The sequence below is a fragment of the Sinohyriopsis cumingii genome, chromosome 17 (assembly GCF_028554795.1).
Source record: "Sinohyriopsis cumingii isolate HCF-2022 chromosome 17, ASM2855479v2, whole genome shotgun sequence".
NCBI lineage: Eukaryota > Metazoa > Mollusca > Bivalvia > Unionida > Unionidae > Sinohyriopsis > Sinohyriopsis cumingii.
The window spans coordinates 119,282,885-119,298,355 of record NC_142977.1 but is presented as its reverse complement, the minus strand read 5'-3'; the positions used below and the strand labels follow the sequence as shown (position 1 = coordinate 119,298,355).

At 33.7% G+C, this 15,471-nt stretch overlaps 1 protein-coding gene across 1 annotated transcript in view; it reads left to right on the top strand.

Annotated features, from left to right (window-relative positions):
* Positions 1 to 15,471, top strand: part of LOC149779749 (ATP-binding cassette sub-family C member 9-like) — a 215,442-nt gene that overhangs the window by 17,761 nt on the left and 182,210 nt on the right. Inside the window, exons 5-7 of the mRNA XM_089940609.1 lie at positions 5,006 to 5,164; positions 5,660 to 5,815; positions 14,945 to 15,079. Of these exons, the coding sequence (XP_089796735.1) occupies positions 5,006 to 5,164; positions 5,660 to 5,815; positions 14,945 to 15,079 (450 nt within the window). The remainder of the gene's footprint in view (positions 1 to 5,005; positions 5,165 to 5,659; positions 5,816 to 14,944; positions 15,080 to 15,471) is intronic.

Here is a 15,471-nt window from a genome sequence, read left to right as displayed (position 1 = left end):
TGAACCTGGTGAGATTGTTAAATTTCAGAAGCCAAGCCACAATCGTATTAGATTCGAATTTGTATGCGAACTCTTCCCCAAAATAATAATAAACATTTTACACATTATCTCTCATACTTAACAAAAAAAAAATATTTTTCCGGGTATGAGAAAAATACACGTACATGTATTTAAAATTTCAGGAACCACATCACGATCGTATTATATTCTAATTCATACACGATCTCTTCCCCAAAATGATAAGTAATTTTTTTCCCGCAAAGTGCATAGAACAAATTGCGTTTGTGAACTTACTTTTCCATAACGGTAAAATATTTTTATTTCAAAAAAAAAGGAAATTAATAACGAGTTCATAAGAACACCCCATACCCATGTAAAACCCGAGAACTAAGTGCAGTAGACCTGTAATGGTCACAAGTCACTTTTGTTTAAAAAAATTACAGTTGAACGCATGTAAAATTTCATACCCTTTCAATTTCCAGCTAATAAAGTAGACATTATTTACTGGTCAGCTGATTGCGTCTAATAACATTGCCAAGCCCAACACACATCTTGGTGGCTTTTGTTTTTTTGATGTTTATTAAACTGAGAATCTTTTATCAACCACCGCATTGTCTGCTGCTTGGTTGTGTATGCAGCTACAGAAGAAACACATGTTAGCTATTGTTTTGAACAACAATTGTATACAGAATTAACTGAAGACAATCACATAGACGACTTACTGGCTTTACCCATGGACCAGTAATAAGTAACATTTCCGATAACGTTTATTTTGGCATAACACTTCAAGAACCTGGTGATATTGTTAAATTTCAGAAGCTATTGTTCAGAAATTTCAGATCGTATTATATTAAAATTCATAAGCGAACTCTTCCCCAAAATGATAATAAACATTTTACACACTATTTCTCGTAGTTAAAAAAATGTTCTTTCCTGGTACGAGAGAAATACACATGTTTTTAAAATTTCAGGAACCATACCACGATCATATTAAATTCGAATTCATACGCGATCTCTTCCCCATAATGATAATAAATTTTTATACACTATTTCATGTACTTTGAACAAACTATATTTTTTCATGTGCGAATCAGTATACAAAATTTTGGGAGCCACGCCACAACCGCATTATATCTGAATTCGCGTTATAGCGGGGCACGTTATAGCTGGATTGCACTGTAGCTATATTTGCATGGGGTTGTCAACTAAAGATTTTGTATACTATCTGGTTGGTCCTGAATGCAAATGGTGCTAATCTGACATCCAGTATGGTAACTTTTTTAGTCATATTGAAAATATTTTTATCACTATTTGTCCTTAACGGAAAACCATATTCACAAGAGCTTTTCACCAATAGACTTTTTATGAAGTCTGGTTTGTTATAAATGAAAATGGATGTTGATATAGACACTATCTTGGTCATCTTGAAAATCATATTATTGTTACTTTTTCTTAATGGATAGTTCTAACATGGGGAGTTCTTCAAAGACACATTGAATGAAATTTATTTGGTACTTAGTGAAAATGGTGCCAATATGACATCAATATTGCTACCACATTGACCTTCTTGAAACTCAAGTTTTTGGTACTTCACTACAAGGCACATATGTTCTTTGGTTCGGCTTAAATGGCAATGGTTCACCTCAGACATTCAATATGATCATAGTGGTGTCCATCCACTACTCCACCTTAGCATATTGACATACGGTTTTCACTAAATTTCTTCTTATGATATCTAGTTGGTCCTATTTAAAAATTGTTCCAATCTGACCTCTTCTGTTCCCACCACAGCAGTCAGCTTTATAATTTTATTGTTACTTTTCTGATACGGATGAGTGTATCAGTGTGAAGTTTTCACTGAAAGACTTCTTATGATGTCTAGTTGGTCCTTAATAAATTTGTTGCCCTATAATAAAACTTCTTATGATGTCTTGTTGGTCCTTAATAAATTTGTTGCCCCATAATAAAACTTCTTATGACGTCTAGTTGGTCCTTAATAAATTTGTTGCCCCATCATAAAACTTCTTATGATGTCTAGTTGGTCCTTAATAAATTTGTTGCCCCATAATAAAACTTCTTATGATGTCCAATTGGTCCTTAATAAATTTGTTGCCCCATTATAAAACTTCTTATGATGTCTAGTTGGTCCTTAATAAATTTGTTGCCCCATAATTAAACTTCTTATGATGTCTAGTTGGTCCTAAATAAATTTATTGCCCCATAATAAAACTTCTTACGATGTCTAGTTGGTCTTTAATACATTTGTTGCCCCATAATAAAACTTCTTACGATGTCTAGTTGGTATTTAATAAATTTGTTGCCCCATAATAAAACTTCTTATGATGTCTAGTTGGTCCTATATGCAAATAATGATAATCAGATTGTATGGTCAAAGATATAAAATATGTGTTTAAATAGTCACTATATCTATATCCATATAGACTCCATTTAGGTTTAATCCCAAGAATAACCATTTAGCATGCTGTGTGTTTTTTTTTTCTTGGGAAGTACAACAAACTGTCTATTCCAAACTTATAAAATTACCCTTCATCAATATGTTCATGTACACTTATAATCTGGAGGCATTTAGTTTGATGCTTTCTAGTTGTCATTTTGAATTGCTTGATACTTCTATAGGTGAGAACAAAAGGTGTCACTGGTTGAGAAAGTTACACAAGTAAGAACTTGGCATTTCCTGTTATTACACGGAACCATATTTACAATACCCACTAGTCTATTCTAATAGGCATATATTTAATCCAATCTAAACAACGGTAATATTTTATGCATATGATCTCCTAACCAAAATGTTAATTTTTTTTCTTCACATTATTTTTCATACCTTGCCCAAAAAATTATTTACACACAAAAAATTACCCAACATACAATAAAGTGATTCAAATGAGATAATCCATATATAAGTCAATTTAGAGTATAAGACAAAAACAAGATCTCCTGTTCAACAGATATCAACTTACAGGCTGGAAAATATGGTATTCCTGTAGTAAAATCTGAACTTAAGAAGCAGCAGGGAAGGGTGAACAGACCAGAATTTTAGACTGAAATAAAGCTTCCTATGGAGGGTGAAAATATACAAGTGTCCAAGACCTCTAACCAGGTTATATTTTTGTGTCAAATGTATTTACCTGGGTTGTCACTGTGTGTGTGTGTGTGTGTAAAAAAACACACGGTCAGATCTCTCAACCAAAATTTTATCTAGACCTATGCAAACAGTTTGTTTCACTTGCATGATTAAGTGTGAGTGATTTCGATTTTTAACATAGTTTTAACATTTTTCCAGTCATATCGCTACGATGTCTGCAGTGTGACAGTTTTAAAGTGATGTCTAGCACTGGGGCATCATGCCGCAGACATATTGCATCATGTCCCACAAAGTCACATTATCCTGACACCAGGCCGACCAGTCCTAACACTAACCTCTTAAGGCTGAGTGCCAAGCGAGGCAGCTATTAGTACCACTTTTAGAAGTCTTTGGTATGACTTGGCTGGGGATTGAACCCACGACCTCCCGCATCCGGGGCAGATGCTCTAACCACAAGGCCACTGGAGTGTTGTCACACGAGATTGAAAAAATTAGAGTTGTCACATGAATAAGAAACAAAAGAGATTGTGAATGTGCATGTAAGACAGTTGAGAAAGATTATGTGTGAAAGTGAAAGCGGCGACACCAATGACTGTGGTAACGGATTATGAAAGTGAAAGCGATGACACTGTCACTGGTTACAGCTAAACAGAGTGTGAAACAAGGAGAATAATTCGTTTCTAACTATAGTTTGAATCAGAATATTTATTCTAATATTCAAATTAAAGGCAAGAATGTGCATAATTTAGAACTTGGAATCTGTTTTACATGGCTGCCATGATCATAATTAACACTAATGTTGCACAAAGTTTTGTTGGCAACCAACATTTGATGAATAAATTATGATGAATTATAAACTAGCAAAGTATTTCTCATTACATTAAGTATATTATATGTGGGGACATGGTATCTTTACCTATATGCGGGGACAAGGTATATTTTCCTATATGTGGGGACATGGTATCTTTTCCTGTATGTGGGGACAATGTATCTTTTCTTATATGTGGGGACAATGTATCTTTTCCTATATGTGGGGACAAGGTGTCTTTTCCTATATGTGGTGACAAGGTATCTTTTCCTGTATGTGGGGACAAGGTAATATTTTCCTATATGTGGGGACTAGGTATCTTTTCCTATATGTGGGGACGAGGTGTCTTTTCCTATATGTGGGGACAAGGCGTCTTTTCCCAAATGTGGGGACAAGGTATCTTTTCTTATATGTGGGGACAAGGTGTCTTTTCCCAAATGTGGGGACAAGGTATCTTTTCTTATATGTGGGGACAAGGTATCTTTTCCTTAATGTGGGGACAAGGTGTCTTTTCCTATATGTGCGGACAAGGTATATTTTCCTATATGTGGGGACAAGGTGTATTTTCCTATATGCGGGGACAAGGTGTCTTTTCCCAAATATGGGGACAAGGTATCTTTTCTTATATGTGGTGACAAGGTATCTTTTCCTAAATGTGAGGACAAGGTGTCTTTTCCTATATGTGGGGACAAGGTATCTTTTCATATATGTGGGGACTTGGTATCTTTTCCTGTATATGGTGACAAGGTATCTTTTCCTATATATGGGGACAAGGTATCTTTTCCTACACATCTTGGGATATGAATGTATCAGAACGTACGGCAGTAAAATGCAGTGTTATGATAACCTGAGTGTTTGTTTCTCTTTTGTGTTGATTCTTAGTAATGTAGATTTATTATATTTTACTCCCCCCCCCCCATGACGTCTTCCTAGCAGGAAGGTGTGGACTGGTTAGACTAGGCAGGAAGTTGTGGGCTGGTTAGTCTAGGCAGGAGGTTGTAGGCTAGTTGAACTAGGCATGAGGTTTTAGGCTAGTTGAATTAGGCATGAGGTTTTAGGCTAGATGCTTTTAAGGTTACTTTCATCTTTTACAGCAGCCTCTTCCTTTTTATGTATCAGTGTCTGGCTTCGTGAGCAATGGCTACACTCTGTGTGCTCTTCTCTTCATTGTCACATTGGTGCAACATACCCTTTTACAAAACCATCATTACCTAGTGATAAGGGAAGGAGTGAGGCTCAGATCTGCTTTACAGGTAAAGATATTTTTAACTATCTCTGGTCAGCCTAAAACAATGAAGTCTTTTTCCAATGACATGACCACTGAGCTAGCTTAATACATTTCTCAAAAAGTAGGGGATCAGCTTACTATCAGATAGATATATCAGTATTTGCAACAATTGTGTTATATTGACTATGGGCTTATCATCAACCATGTACTTTTTATGGGATAGATATGGCATTAAAATTTAAATTTCATCTCATTTAAAACATAGGATGATTTTGTTTTAATAAACAAATGTAGTACTGTTATGAGCAGAGAATACAGCTATGCAGTAATCATGACCTTGGCATGTATACTAACTTTCCACCCTAATTCTATGTCATTGGCACTTTCTTTCCGGAAAGCAAATCAAAAATATCATGGAGAACTGTATAACATTATTACTTTCCTTTGAGATTTATAAAATACTGAATAATAATTAAGAGCATACAATTGTTAAAAATGAAGTCTCTATTCTGATTTCCAGGCTATGATCTACACCAAGTCCTTGAAGTTGTCAAGTTTGGTAATTTCGGGTGGAACAACAACGTTAGGCCAAATCATGAATCATATGACGATGGATGCAAGCTCCCTGATGACATTGTTCTTCTACATCCATTACATCTGGGCCACCCCACTCCAGGTATATGTGATGCCTTACTTAGTGGCTCTTTAATATTATTACAGTTTCCATCTTTGAATGCCAGGTGATAAGAGTCCTGGGACTGAATTTTGGACCCATTGTACACAAGAGCAGGAATGAGTTTGATGTGGCGTAGGGATATTTTGATGAGATGTATTCATACACCTTACCAAGCAATTTCTTCCCTTGACACCGATCAAAAGATAAATGTTTTTTTATTTATTACATGATGTTGTTTTATGCTGTTCTAATATATTCAGCTCTATAGTAGAATAGAATTCAGAGCAGATTGAAACTTGGTAGCTTGATTTGGTTCATTGAAGAATATTGACAGAGAAGTTGTCAGCGAAAATATCCAAATAGTTTAGTCTTGACAAATGATATGGAACCCTGAATTGTGCGTCTGCATGAGACACCAGATCCACTATGTAAGATTAAAAGGGTATTTAGTAACAATTGTTAGAAGTTCATACACATGCAGTACAAAGTAGAATAACTTGAATTAAGAGATTCAGGGGTGAGTATGTCCATCAGCCTGACACTGGTGTCCCCTCAAACTAAAAGTACCCCTCCAGTGGCCTTGTGGTTAGAGCGTCTGCCTCGGATGCAGGAGGTCGCGGGTTCAAACCCTGGCCGAGTCATACCAAAGACTTTAAAAAAATGGTACTAACAGCTACCTTGCTTGATGCTCAGCATTAAGAGGTTAGTGTTAGGACTGATCGGCCTGGTATCAGGATAATGTGACTGGGTGGGACATCATGCTGCATGTCTGCGGCATGATGCCCCAGTGCCAGACATCATTATAAACTGTCACACTGCAGACATCATAGCGATATCACTGAAATATTGTTAAAGCTTCTTAAAAATCCAAATCACACACACACACTCAAAAAAAAAGTAGGGCCACCATTGCGGCTTTCTTGAAAATCTTGTTATCAGTGCTTCTTCTGAGCAGATGGTAATATTGACATGAGGTTTTTGCTGAAAGACTTCTCAGCAACCATCATGTAAATCTTGTCATAGCTACTTTTCCTGAACAGATGGTCCAATAGAAATAGGATTTTCACTGGAAGATTTCAGATAAAACCTATTGGATCTAAAATAAATGTGTTGATAAATATTACTGTTTATACACACTTATTGGTCGAGTCAAACTGCAAACAACAAACATCCTGCTATGCCAGGGTACTTTGATTTCACAGAGTTCATATTAAAATAATAAGAAAATTCTAAATTGCACCTATGGATGAGTACCCCACTTTAAAAGTGCCATCCCTGGGTCCCATGATTGTTTTAATAGAACAGCCCTTATTGTGTCACAGGGCATTTGTATTACATTACCATTAATCTTGTTATTAAGTCACAAGGCATTTGTCTTACATTACCATTATTCTTGTTATTAAGCCATGGTGTATTTGTATTACATTACCACTTTTCTTGTTATTAAGTCACAAGGCATTTGTCTTACATTACCATTAATCTTGTTATTAAGCCATGGTGTATTTGTATTACATTACCACTTTTCTTGTTATTAATGAAAAGCTGAATAATTCCAGATCAAGACAGATGTTATTCAATCCAGTTTTGTCTTGGAAAATCAAAGCTCTTGTAAACATATTAATCCTAGTCATAAATATGAAAATGCATGTAATTGTGTGTACATAACGTTAGTGATCTCTTTATCTGTACATGTTATGCTCTGTTTACTAGATGCTTTCTTAAATAAATACCCCTACATCAGATTTCTTTACATGTACATTATAAAAACTGAAATATATATTCAATAGAATATTCACAAGGAAAAGAGCAATAAGAATGTTTGGATAGAAACCTAATTCTTTTGTGGCTCAATAAAAGGTCAAGAAGTAATCTCCCAATATTTCTATGCTAAATATTACTTTCTATTTCTAAACCAAATAATCTCCCAATACTTTTATGCTAAATATTACTTTCTATTTCTAAACCAAATAATCTCCCAATACTAATGTGCTAAATATTACTTTCTATTTCTAAACCAAATAATCTCTCAATACTTCTATGCTAAATACTACTTTCTATTTCTAAACCAAATAATCTCCCAATACTTCTATGCTAAATATTACTTTCTATTTCTAAACCAAGTAATCTCCCAATACTTCTATGCTAAATATTCTATTTCTACACCAAGTAATCTTCCAATACTTCTGTACTAAATGTTACTTTCTGTGTCTACACCAAGTAATCTCCCAATACTTCTGTACTAAATAATACTTTCTGTCTCTACACCAAGTAATCTCCCAATATTTCTATACTAAATATTACTTTCTATGTCTACACCAAGTAATCTCCCAATACTTCTATACTGAATATTACTTTCTATGTCTACACCAAGTAATCTCCCAATACTTCTATACTAAATATTAATTTCTGTGTCTACACCAAGTAATCTCCAAATATTGCTATACTAAATACAGTGAAGCCTCGTTAATCCGGACTCCGTTTATCTGGAAACCTCGCCATCCGGACATAATTCAACGGGAACGGAATTCCTAAATGTTAATTTGCTCCATTAATCAAGAAATCTGCGTTCCGGATCCGGAAATCAAAATCGGGGGACCAGAGTGTAAAATTACATTAAAACTTGTCTCGATAATCCGGAAATAATCTGTCCAAAAAAAAAAGAAATTCAAAAAATCTTATGTGAAAATACAATCAGAAGAATAATACATAAAACACAGTAGTGAAGCCCTTGAGAATCTATGGCCACTATCAATAACTAAGTAGTGTGACCATATTGTAACCAGCGATTGTATAAACAATGTCTGTTTTAGCTAATCGTCGACGGGGGTGTCAATAATTAAATAAACACACTGGGATCAAATCTTCCACGCTTTTTGATATAACATATGGTAAATAAATTAAAAGTGTCATTAAGCCTCTTTGTTGTTTAGCAGTTGTATGTAGCAATCACAGTTTTCACCAGTGATGACATAAAACACAATAGCGAAGCCCTCGACAATCTATGGCCGCTATCAGTAATCATTGCAGATAGATCCGCCAAAGAATCCAGGCAAACAAAGGTAACAGACTTCTTCAGGAAATTGACATAATAAATGTATGTACAGTACATACATGTACAGGAACATAGTGTGATGTGTTTGATGTGTTAATTGTCTAAACTTCTATTTACTGTATACGTACGTACAAGCACATGTTATAATAATGTGAAATAAACACAAATTAATAGATGTATTAATTAATTTATTTCAACCATTATTGAATATACAGTACATTACATTTAAAGCTAGCATATACATGTACATATACACGGTGTGATGATATTGTAAAATAAAAAATGTGCATGATTCAATTATCCGGAAAACTTGTTAATCCGGACATATTCGCTGGGAACGAATGTGTCCGGATTAACGAAGCTCCACTGTATTACTTTCTGTGTTTATGCCAAGTAATCTCCCAATACTTCCGTACTAAATATTACTTTCTGTGTCTACTCCAAGTAATCTCCCAATACTTCTGTACTAAATATTACTTTCTGTGTCAACACCAAGTAATCTCCCAATACTTCTGTACTAAATATTACTTTCTGTGTCAACACCAAGTAATCTCCCAATACTTCTATACTAAATATTACTTTCTGTGTCTACACCAAGTAATCTCCCAATACTTCTATACTAAATATTACTTTCTGCGTCTGCATCAAGTAATCTCCCAATACTTCTATACTAAATATTACTTTTTGTGTCTACACCAAGTAGTCTCCCAATACTTCTATACTAAATGTTACTTTCTGTGTCTACACCAAGTAATCTACCAATACTTCTATACTAAATGTTTCTTTCTGTGTTTACACCAAGTAATCTCCCAATACTTCTGTGCTAAATGTTACTTTCTGTGTCTGCATCAAGTAATCTCCCAATACTTCAATACTAAATATTACTTTCTGTGTCTACACCAAGTAATCTCCCAATACTTCTATACTAAATATTCTATTTCTACACCAAGTGATCTTCCAATACTTCTGTACTAAAGGTTACTTTCTGTGTCTACACCAAGTACTCTCCCAATACTTCTGTACTAAATATTACTTTCTGTGCCTACACCAAGTAATCTCCCACTACTTCTATACTAAATATTCTATTTCTACACCAAGTAATCTTCCAATACTTCTGTACTTAAGGCTACTTTCTGTGTCTTCACCAAGTACTCTCCCAATACTTCTATACTAAATATTACTTTCTTTGTCTACACCAAGTAATCTCCCAGTACTTCTGTACTAAATATTACTTTCTGTGTTTACACCAAGTAATCTCCCAGTACTTCTATACTAAATATTACTTTCTGTGCCTACACCAAGTAATCTCCCAATACTTCTATACTAAATATTACTTTCTGTGTCTGCATGAAGTAATCTCCCAATACTTCTATACTAAATATTCTATTTCTACATCAAGTAATCTCCCAATACTTCTATACTAAATATTCTATTTCTACACCAAGTAATCTTCCAATGCTTCTGTACTAAAGGTTACTTTCTGTGTCTACACCAAGTACTCTCCCAATACTTCTATACTGAATATTACTTTCTGTGTCTACACCAAGTAATCTCCCAATACTTCTATACTAAATATTACTTTCTGTGTCTGCATGAAGTGATCTCCCAATACTTCTATACTAAATATTCTATTTCTACATCAAGTAATCTCCCAATACTTCTATACTAAATATTCTATTTCTACACCAAGTAATCTTCCAATACTTCTGTACTAAATGTTACTTGCTGTGTCTTTTCTCTCCCAATACTTCTATACTAAATATTACTTTCTGTGTCTACACCAAGTAATCTCCCAATACTTCTATACTAAATATTCTATTTCTACACCAAGTAATCTTCCAATACTTCTGTACTAAAGGTTACTTTCTGTGTCTACACCGAGTACTCTCCCAATACTTCTGTACTAAATATTACTTTCTTTGTCTACACCAAGTAATCTCCCAATACTTTTATACTAAATATTACTTTCTGTGTCTACACCAAGTAATCTCCCAATACTATTATACTAAATATTACTTTCTGTGTCTACACCAAGTAATCTCCCAATACTTCTATCCTAAATATTACTTTCTGTGTCTACACCAAGTAATCTCCCAATACTTCTATACTAAATATTACTTTCTGTGTCTGCATGAAGTAATCTCCCAATACTTCTATACTAAATATTCTATTTCTACACCAAGTAATCTCCCAATACTTCTATACTAAATATTACTTTCTTTGTCTACACCAAGTAATCTCCCAATACTTCTATACTAAATATTACTTTCTTTGTCTACACCAAGTAATCTCCCAATACTTCTATACTGAATATTACGTTCTGTATCTACACCAAGTAATCTCCCAATACTTCTATACTAAATATTACTTTCTGTGTCTGCATGAAGTGATCTCCCAATACTTCTATACTAAATATTCTGTTTCTACACCAAGTAATCTCCCAATACTTATATACTAAATATTCTATTTCTACATCATGTAATCTCCCAATACTTCTATGCTAAATATTCTATTTCTACACCAAGTAATCTTCCAATACTTCTGTACTAAATGTTACTTTCTGTGTCTTTACTCTCCGAATACTTCTATACTAAATATTACTTTCTATGTCTACACCAAGTAATCTCCCAATACTTCTATACTAAATATTCTATTTCTACACCAAGTAATCTCCCAATACTTCTGTACTAAATATTCTATTCCTACACCAAGTAATCTTCCAATACTTCTGTACTAAAGGTTACTTTCTGTGTCTACACCAAGTACTCTCCCAATACTTCTGTACTAAATATTACTTTCTTTGTCTACACCAAGTAATCTCCCAATACTTTTATACTAAATATTACTTTCTGTGTCTACACCAAGTAATCTCCAAATACTTCTATGCTAAATATTACTTTCTGTGTCTACACCAAGTAATCTCCCAATACTTCTATCCTAAATATTACTTTCTGTGTCTACACCAAGTAATCTCCCAATACTTCTATACTAAATATTACTTTCTGTGTCTGCATGAAGTAATCTCCCAATACTTCTATACTAAATATTCTATTTCTACACCAAGTAATCTCCCAATACTTCTATGCTAAATATTACTTTCTTTGTCTATGCCAAGTAATCTCCCAATACTTCTATACTAAATATTACTTTCTTTGTCTACACCAAGTAATCTCCCAATACTTCTATACTAAATATTACTTTCTGTGTCTGCATGAAGTCATCTCCCAATACTTCTATACTAAATATTCTATTTCTACATCAAGTAATCTCCCAATACTTCTATACTAAATATTATATTTCTACACCAAGTAATCTTCCAATACTTCTGTACTAAAGGTTACTTTCTGTGTCTTTACTCTCCCAATACTTCTATACTAAATATTACTTTCTGTGTCTACACCAAGTAATCTCCCAATACTTCTATACTAAATATTACTTTCTTTGTCTACGCCAAGTATACTCCCAATACTTCTATACTAAATATTACTTTCTTTGTCTACACCAAGTAATCTCCCAATACTTCTATACTAAATATTTCTGTGTCTGCATGAAGTAATCTCCCAATACTTCTATACTAAATATTCTATTTCTACATCAAGTAATCTCCCAATACTTCTATACTAAATATTATATTTCTACACCAAGTAATCTTCCAATAGTTCTGTACTAAAGGTTACTTTCTGTGTCTTTACTCTCCCAATACTTCTATACTAAATATTACTTTCTGTGTCTGCATGAAGTAATCTCCCAATACTTCTATACTAAATATTCTATTTCTACATCAAGTAATCTCCCAATACTTCTATACTAAATATTACTTTCTTTGTCTACACCAAGTAATCTCCCAATACTTCTATACTAAATATTACTTTCTTTGTCTACACCAAGTAATCTCCCAATACTTCTATACTAAATGTTGCTTTCTGTGTCTGCATCAAGTAATCTCCCAATACTTCTATACTAAATATTCTATTTCTACATCAGGTAATCTCCCAATACTTCTATGCTAAATATTCTATTTCTACACCAAGTAATCTTCCAATACTTCTGTACTAAAGGTTACTTTCTGTGTCTTTACTCTCCCAATACTTCTATACTAAATATTACTTTCTGTGTCTGCATGAAGTAATCTCCCAATACTTCTATACTAAATATTCTATTTCTACATCAAGTAATCTCCCAATACTTCTATATTAAATATTCTATTTCTACACCAAGTAATCTTCCAATACTTCTGTACTAAAGGTTACTTTCTGTGTCTACACCAAGTAATCTCCCAATACTTCTATACTAAATATTACTTTCTGTGTCTGCATGAAGTGATCTCCCAATACTTCTATACTAAATATTCTATTTCTACATCAAGTAATCTCCCAATACTTCTATACTAAATATTCTATTTCTACACCAAGTAATCTTCCAATACTTCTGTACTAAATGTTACTTGCTGTGTCTTTACTCTCCCAATACTTCTATACTAAATATTACTTTCTGTGTCTACACCAAGTAATCTCCCAATACTTCTATACTAAATATTCTATTTCTACACCAAGTAATCTTCCAATACTTCTGTACTAAAGGTTACTTTCTGTGTCTACACCAAGTACTCTCCCAATACTTCTGTACTAAATATTACTTTCTTTGTCTACACCAAGTAATCTCCCAATACTTTTATACTAAATATTACTTTCTGTGTCTACACCAAGTAATCTCCCAATACTATTATACTAAATATTACTTTCTGTGTCTACACCAAGTAATCTCCCAATACTTCTGTCCTAAATATTACTTTCTGTGTCTACACCAAGTAATCTCCCAATACTTCTATACTAAATATTACTTTCTGTGTCTGCATGAAGTAATCTCCCAATACTTCTATACTAAATATTCTATTTCTACACCAAGTAATCTCCCAATACTTCTATGCTAAATATTACTTTCTTTGTCTACGCCAAGTAATCTCCCAATACTTCTATACTAAATATTACTTTCTTTGTCTACACCAAGTAATCTCCCAATACTTCTATACTAAATATTACTTTCTGTGTCTACACCAAGTAATCTCCCAATACTTCTATACTAAATATTTCTGTGTCTGCATGAAGTAATCTCCCAATACTTCTATACTAAATATTCTATTTCTACATCAAGTAATCTCCCAATACTTCTATACTAAATATTATATTTCTACACCAAGTAATCTTCCAATAGTTCTGTACTAAAGGTTACTTTCTGTGTCTTTACTCTCCCAATACTTCTATACTAAATATTACTTTGTGTCTACACCAAGTAATCTCCCAATACTTCTATACTAAAGATTCTATTTCTACACCAAGTGATCTTCCAATACTTCTGTACTAAAGGTTACTTTCTGTGTCTACACCAAGTACTCTCCCAATACTTCTATACTAAATATTACTTTCTATGCCTACACCAAGTAATCTCCCACTACTTCTATACTAAATATTCTATTTCTACACCAAGTAATCTCCCAATACTTCTATACTAAATATTCTATTTCTGTACCAAGTAATCTTCCAATACTTCTGTACTTAAGGCTACTTTCTGTGTCTTCACCTAGTACTCTCCCAATACTTCTATACTAAATATTACTTTCTTTGTCTATACCAAGTAATCTCCCAGTACTTCTATACTAAATATTACTTTCTGTGTCTACACCAAGTAATCTCCCAATACTTCTATACTAAATATTACTTTCTGTGTCTACACCAAGTAATCTCCCAATACTTCTATCCTAAATATTACTTTCTGTGTCTACACCAAGTAATCTCCCAATACTTCTATACTAAATATTACTTTCTGTGTCTGCATGAAGTAATCTCCCAATACTTCTATACTAAATATTCTATTTCTACACCAAGTAATCTCCCAATTCTTCTATACTAAATATTCCTTTCTATTTCTACACCAAGTAATCTCCCAATACTTCTATACTAAATGTTACTTTCTGTGTCTGCATCAAGTAATCTCCCAATACTTCTATGCTAAATATTATATTTCTACACCAAGTAATCTCCCAATACTTTTATACTAAATATTACTTTCTATTTCTACAGCTTGTGATAGCTCTGATTCTGATGTACTTCAAGCTTGGGATTAGTGCTGTGATTGGTGGATTGTTGGTGATAATATCAGCTCCGTTTCAGATTATGATTGGGCGTGGAATGTCCAAGATGCAGAAAAAGGTTATGGTAAGGAATTGGTTGTTTCTTCAAATGCATTGTCCAATCATAATATATTAGGAGTTCATCTACTACCTTGTAAATCCAGCCCTCCCAAGCTGAAAAAGATGTTTAGCATGTCTTTTGGCTTGCTTTAGCAACAAAAGTGCTAAAACGTCACCTGCTTGCAGAGGCAGAACTTGGATGAAAGTGGTCTCCCCTTTGATAAAGTTATTGGCACCAAATCCCATCAATCACCAGTTACTATTTACATTCATGCCTGGGCCCTTCGTCATAAAATTAACTTAACTTCAGATCTTTCTCAGAACTTTTCTGACCAATCAGAATTCTGCATTATTAGGTTTTGAGCAAGTTTCCATGCCTAGAGTAACAAATCATTATTCAGACATGATTTTTCTCCA